This window comes from Arachis ipaensis, chromosome B05, assembly GCF_000816755.2.
Source record: "Arachis ipaensis cultivar K30076 chromosome B05, Araip1.1, whole genome shotgun sequence".
NCBI lineage: Eukaryota > Viridiplantae > Streptophyta > Magnoliopsida > Fabales > Fabaceae > Arachis > Arachis ipaensis.
The window spans coordinates 1,875,162-1,882,306 of NC_029789.2; the positions used below are offsets into that span (position 1 = coordinate 1,875,162).

Consider the following 7,145-nt stretch of genomic DNA (forward strand, 5'->3'; position numbering starts at 1 on the left):
TCTGACCTACTTTATTCATTGTCACTCCTAATCACCCTGGCTCATTAAAATTTCTTTTGTAAAAATAAATTATTCTTATTTTCTTTTGTGTGTCTAAGGATAAAAAAGAAAAGAAAGAACAAAAAAAAAACACAACAAAGTTAAGAAGCCGAGGCAATTGCCAATCCTTGTTAAATAAGTTTTTTTAAAAAAGGAGTTTAAAATATAAGAACTTTTATTAATAACAACTTTTAAATAAGTTATTTTGTATTTAGAAAGTTATTATAAAAGTCCTTGCTTTAAAGTTGTGCATTAAGGGCCTGTTTGAAAACTTTAGAAGTAACTTTTTTTAACTTTTGACTTATGAAATTGAAAAGTAGTAGTATTAATATCTGGTGCAATTTTCAAAACCAAATTGCAACTTTCTAAGAAGCTATTTTGGAGCTTATAGAGAAGTTAAAAAAAATGACTTCTCTCATAATACTTTTACTTTTCATCACATTTCTATAAAATAAGTACTTCTAGAGTTAAAAATTCAAACACAAAATAACTTATTTATAAGTTACTTTTAACAGAGTCATTTATTGTTTAAGTTATTTTATCAAAAGGAACTTAATTAAGTTGGTTACCCAAACTGGGCCTAAATAGAGGAGTGATAAAATAACTTTTGAAAATAGGAAAAGTCACATTTTTTAACTTTTTCAAAAGCTCTTAAATAACTTTTTAAAAAGTTAAAAGTTTATCTAAAAAATTGTTTTATAAGTCAAAAGCTATGTTTATTATAATTTTTTTAAGTTTTAAAAACTATTTTACCAAACACAATTGTGGTGCTTATACTTATTAAAAATAATTTTTAATTTGATTTTACCAAATACAAGTGGTGCAGCTTTTAAAAAACTGTCCTTTCATAAGCTACTTTCAAAAAGTAAAAACTTTACCAAACCAAACCTTAACCTATACTCACTGGAAACATAAGATATCAATTTTTATAAATTTTTGGGAAATCTCTCTGAAACATAAAACATTCAGGACAGTACAACTGTTTCCATCACTTGACAAACCTTCGTCAAGTGGCCAGGGGAACATATACAGCTTTGCAGCGCCTATCAAGGTATGAAGAGGATGCTAACATATACAGCTTGGGATTCGGAAAGCAACAAACATATACATTTAAGCATAATATTTTTTTGGCTTAAAAAATGGGGTAAAGAAGCCCAAAAGAAGAGAGCCTTAGTTACAAACTAAACGGGGCAAAGCTACCCCTTGTTCATCCAGGCAATCAGCACATATATTGCCTTCTCTGTAAATATTTACAAAAAGGATGTTCCATTCCCTGTTCTTCCAATTCTGAATGTCTCTGATCAACACATTTGGGTGATTTTTTCTAATTTTGGGGCTGTTGATACTCTCTATGACAGCCAGTGATGGAGTTTGATAATCCCATCTGCCAAAAACATGATGCAGTAAGGACCTGTGCAGACTTATCGCAAGGAGGCACAGATTTCTTTTGCCCTCTGCACGTTCAGTGTAGGAAGTCTTTCATTGGATCATCATGGTGTACTCTCTTCATCCTGTATGCCTCCATATCCTCAGCAGTAACCTATAACATTACGAATATTTATATATATGCAAAAGGGGGCAATGTATTTTTATAAACATAATTCTTATCACATGGCATCTTAAAATAATCATACCTCATCATTCCATCTGACATTATATTTACGCTTCCTCTCATCTTTCTCTTCTCTTTTCCTTTGATCCTCCTGTAAAACCAAACTTAACCAATCAGGCACCAAGATAAAAACACTAATATACATTTTTGAAAATTTTCACCTGGACATACCCAAATCCCCAAATAGGGGAAGAATAAAAACGCCAAACAGATCCCCTTCTTTTATGCGAGAAAATTTGGAGTCTAAACTAGTGGGTTACTCCATTCATGGTTTAAGTCAATAACCTTATCAGGACAACACAAATAACTCGTTCTATAGAAGGAAAATAATATAAACATCGAAGAATTAGAAATATTATGAATAAGAGACTTGCATCTACCTTTTTGAGGGCCTCAGCTAGCAACTTGTCATCCAGGACTATATCATCAGGGACATCAGTTCCCCATGTAGCAAGCTTTTTCTCCTCTGTAGGTGTAGGATCCTCTGCACAGATACAAAAAAAAGATCAAATTCAATTAAGAGAATGTCAAATATGAACAAACGCATCAAACAAAGACAAAGATAGCAATAGAAAAGGAAAAACGAGGAGGATAGATGCAAAATTAAATCTAGGTCTGGTGTATGTCAGTGTACAAACCTGCAGCAGCCTCCTTACGGGCAATATTAGCCTTCATAAGATCACTTGCAGCCTCAGCAGCCTCTATACCAGCAGCACCAGTGCAATAGCTATTACGTATGGTCTGCTTGCAGCACTTATAGCCCCATTGGTGGTCCCTCCACCATGAGCCCCAAACAGTAGTGTGGTTGTTAATGTAAACATCCTCCTCATACTTGCTTCTAGGAAGTGCTGCCTCCTGTTGACAGCATCAATTATAAAATAAATACATAATCTAAAGAGACATGACGTCACTAAAGATATATACGTGAGTGTGTATTTTAAGACAATACAAAAGCGACTCTCCTTGGTCTTTCCATGCATGACTTAGCATCATGTGTCATAGCTCCACAGCTAAACAAGAAAATCAATATAAAGCACCAAGTCAATCCACTATAAGAAAATGACAAGAAAAAGTAAATAAAAGAAGACTCAATGCTTATGCAAAGTGTACTAAAATTCATGATCCCACTGAGAAGATAGTCAATGAGAACATTTACATCAAGACACACAGTGGTAGATAGATTACTTACTTTTCACATGCACCTTTCCTGTACTTGTCAGCCTGGAAAATTTTAGCACCTCTATCATACCATGATTTGGTGTAATTGGGATCGGATTTCCACTTCCTTTGATGTTTTAAACTCTACAAAGGCAAAAAAGTACAATTCAGAATAACAAGTCCATTATACATGAATAATGTTTCAAATACCAAAATTTCTTGCAGATATAAAATAAATAAATAAATAAAAAATAACACTTACAGGTCTCTCAGCATTAAGATACCAAGGTGCAGATGACATATACTGGGGAATGTGAGGGTTAATTTCTTTACCATCTTCATCCACCTCAGCTGGTGCAAGCCCAGCTTTACGTGCTTCCTCTAACTCGATCTGTTTGCGATGGTCCTCCCTGGACTTGAATGCCACTGCAATCCGCCCCACGCAAAAAAGAAATAAATTATATAATTATTGCAAGAGAATTCACTAACGGCCAAAAAATTAAGCATTGCCATCTTATTTGCATTGACTTTGGAAAATTAACATCCATTAAACCAATACGGGAAAACCTAAAAGCTTTGAATTGGAGCATCTCTGATTTTTCAATCTCAATACTTGCCCAGATATGAAAGAACATTACAACGCCACCCCCCTCTTCTCAAACCCGCACAAAGAAAAAGGGATCGAAATTGAATGAAAGGAAAAGGTACCTGAAGCGGTGGCCATGTTGTGAACAACTGAAGAATCAGTCGGAAGAACGAGAGACGAAACGAAACGAACAAAGAAGCAGAAGAGAGACGCTGATTGTGATTTGGCGTTGTGTGATTACGTGTTCCAAGCTTTATCTGTCTGATTTATCATTTATTAGCAAAGTACATCTTTTTTTAAAAGATCTTTTTTTTAAAAAAAAATATTTTTTATGTAATAAATAAATAAAAAAGTATTTTTATATTGTTATACTCAAACATAATTGATAGATAAAAAAATCATTTTGCATAAGATATCTAAACATAAAGATAACTCAACAAAAAATCTTTTCTTACAAACTCACCCAAACAAATCCGGTAATGATTGTGAAAACCTGCAATTTTTTTTAAAAGGTATAGATAAAATTAAGGTAATGTTTTTTATTATTTTCGAAAATTTTTTATTTAATCACACGTTTATTTTTAATTATTTCATATTAAAAATTGTCAAATAAATTGACTTTAATTTTTTTAAATATTATTATTTTATAACCATCATAAATCCTCGTCACGCAAATAAAAACTGTAATAGCAAAGGTATAAAACAACAGCTATTACAAAATACAAATTCACATCAATTGTTCAATGTTGGAAGCATAACCTATTTCCAACTGTTCAATTCAAAGGGTTCCTGTTAGGCAAGACAAAAGCAACCATATATGCATTCACTAAAATTTGTTTTGGACATAAAATCAGTTTTGCCGACATGTTTTCAAGCCTCAATTTGTCGAATGATTTAAACTATGAGCAACATTGGTACCTAACTAAGACAAATAGCCATGAGAAATTGATGAATGGATAACAAGCACTTAACTCAAGTAAAATGGTTGCATTCAACTTGAAAATAACCATTCAATTCAACACACATTTAAAAGCAACACCATAGTAGTTCAACAGCAAATAATTCGACAAAAAGACACAGAGTCACTACACTAAACAGATGCACAATGGCATAATAGTTCAATAGCAAATAATTTCGATAAAAAGTGCTAGAAAATCCAGCAATCCTTCTTCTAAAGCAAATAGGCATAATGGCATAATCAAAAATTAATAAAAAATCCAGCAATCACTACACTAAACAGATGCACAATAAAAAATTCAACAAATTCAGTAATTTCATAATCAAGAATCAACAAATTCAACATAACCAGAAAATCTATTCAGCTATTCAATATTTCCATATCCAGCAATATAAATTCACAGCAATGTTACATCAACAAAAACAACCATAACCACTACAAATCAGAAAAAAAAAAACAATCTGCCATTAACTAGTTCAACAATATAACAAGTTATAACTCAACAATATATACATAATCAACAATCTTGCATTAACCTATCAGTTATTCACTCGTAATCAAATTAAAATCCAACTAAATAATGCAAAAAAACAGAGAACAGATTTCACAGTTTGGAGACCAACTTGGATGAGGCAGATCTGGCGACGGAGAGGCAGCACCGCAGCAGCGACGTAAGGCAGCACCGCAGCAGCGACGGAGGAGACGCGACGGAGACGAAGCAGAGGAAGAGAGTCTTCGAAACTGAGAGGGACTGCGAGGAAGAAAGTGTTGGTGTGATGAGGGGAAGAAGAGACTCGAAATTGTTGGTGTGATGAGGTGAGGAAGAAAGGGTATTGGGAATTGGGGTAGCCGTTTAGGGTTAGGGCTTTTTCTTATGCGCCCAAGTTTCACAAAACCGCCGGTTCGCCGGTTTTAACCCAAAATCGGCCGGTTCAAACGGTTCTATCCGATTTTAGCCCAAAAGATAATATATCTAAAATCCAAAAAGATAATTATCTACGGAACAAAAGATAATATCTTGTTTTATTCTCATTTAATTTTAAATCAAAAGTAATAATGACTTATTCAATTTAGCATTTATAACAATAAATGAGATCATTATTATATAAATTATTTAATTTAAAATAGCATAATTTATGATTACAATTAATATATGTATTGCCACAAACAAAATTAAAAAATTAAAATAATTTTCTAACAATCATAGGATGCAACTAATAATAAATTATTAGATCTACATAAATTATATATATTAAAATTAAATTTAAAAAATAGTCCACTCATAGATGAAATAGTCAGAAACAAAAAATTGAATTGATTTTTTTTACAAGAAATCTTGACAATTATCTATGATCCAATACAAGAAAATATGACCTATTGGAACCCTTTCTTAAGCCACGTTACGAAAGTTTGGCCGTTAATTGTTCAACGCTATGCTTTTGTGACATTTTTTTGCTATACTTTTCATTTTACGCTTGTTAAACGTAGTAATAGAGTAAAATTACTTTAGAATGTGATAAAGTTACTAATATTTACTTGTATCCCTTAGTCTTTACTAGTAGTAGAATTTCTTATTTGAAAAATCTCAGATCATGAGCTAAAGACCAATTGTTTATGTTAAACTTAAAAAACCAACCCTAATTTCTTTTGAAAGAGACCGGAATGAGTGAGTAAGGAGTGGGCGGGGAAACGAGTGAACAAGAGAGAAGAAAACAAGGGGGAGAGAGTCGGGGTGGGTGGTTTAGGTGTTTAGAAGGGGATTAAAGGGTTCTGTGTGTCATTCATAAACAAAGGTAGTGGGTGCTAACAATCCTAAGCCGCACTTGACAGTGGTTTCGGGCAAATAGGGTGATTCAACTCCACCAAGTGTGACATTCTCAGAAGAGGTGGATACTACTTAGCGGTTAAGTCATGGACACCATTCTTCCTTTTCCTTCTTTTTAATCCAAAATTCGTTTCTTTCCTTCTTTTTTTGTTGTAATTTGTTTATTTTTATTTATTTGTGTATTTTTTTAAAAATTGTTGGTTGATCTAAGTATTACTAGGTTATTTATGGTCACATTGAGTATATATATTTGATATATTGAAAAAAGTAAATTACTAAAACTAATTAATAATTATTTTAGAGTTAATACATTTAATACAAGATTAAGAAAAAACAAACAATACATAATATATTACATTTTTATTAATCAAATTATTATAATTTAAATTAATTTTAACAAAAAAATTTAAAATTATAATTTCAATCTTATATATGCCACGGACTATTATAATCTTGATTCGAGTCTATTTCGACCCTATTTAGTAATTACAAAAGTGATAAACTTACCTAAAAACATGTGCAATCCAGATGCATATTTATACATGACGACGTGTATACTCAAATTTAATCAGAAATTAATTATATATAAATATATAATAACTAATTTAATATCTAAAATATATTTGTTTTTCATGTGCATGAAGTGAAGTAGCCGAAACACGAGGTTGTAGACTTAGAGTGTGTGTATGAATGTATGTATGTCAAATTGGTAAAACACGAACGCGTGTGTTGTGTTGTGGAATAACATGCAAACTTTACAAATCAAAATAAATTTATTTAATATTTTCCTTGTTCAACGCAGGAGACACGGTAACAGCTATTTTATAAAACGGAAAGTCTAAATTGGCTTCTTTCCCTCCCCTTCTTCGCCCACCCTATGCCAGGGCCCACTCTCCATATTTTTCTAACCGTAATTTTGGATAAAAAATAAAGGTTTTAAAATTTTCTTTTTATTTATAAATTAAAA

The 7,145-nt window shown here is 32.0% G+C and overlaps 2 protein-coding genes across 2 annotated transcripts; both read right to left on the bottom strand.

Moving 5' to 3' along the window:
* On the bottom strand, positions 1,490-2,524 carry LOC107641613 (pre-mRNA-splicing factor SLU7-like). The gene is made up of 4 exons (XM_021122776.1): positions 2,290-2,524; positions 2,032-2,135; positions 1,674-1,742; positions 1,490-1,579 (listed from the first exon to the last, which is right to left on the bottom strand). Exons 1-4 carry the CDS (start codon positions 2,324-2,326, stop codon positions 1,502-1,504), a joined length of 288 nt encoding a protein of 95 aa, XP_020978435.1. The 5' UTR covers positions 2,327-2,524; the 3' UTR covers positions 1,490-1,501.
* Positions 2,353-3,650, bottom strand: LOC107639935 (pre-mRNA-splicing factor SLU7-A-like). Its single transcript, XM_016343497.2, has 5 exons — positions 3,518-3,650; positions 3,072-3,235; positions 2,841-2,953; positions 2,596-2,661; positions 2,353-2,506 (listed from the first exon to the last, which is right to left on the bottom strand). The coding sequence occupies exons 1-5, from the start codon at positions 3,531-3,533 to the stop codon at positions 2,353-2,355; spliced, it is 513 nt and encodes a 170-aa protein (XP_016198983.2). The 5' UTR covers positions 3,534-3,650.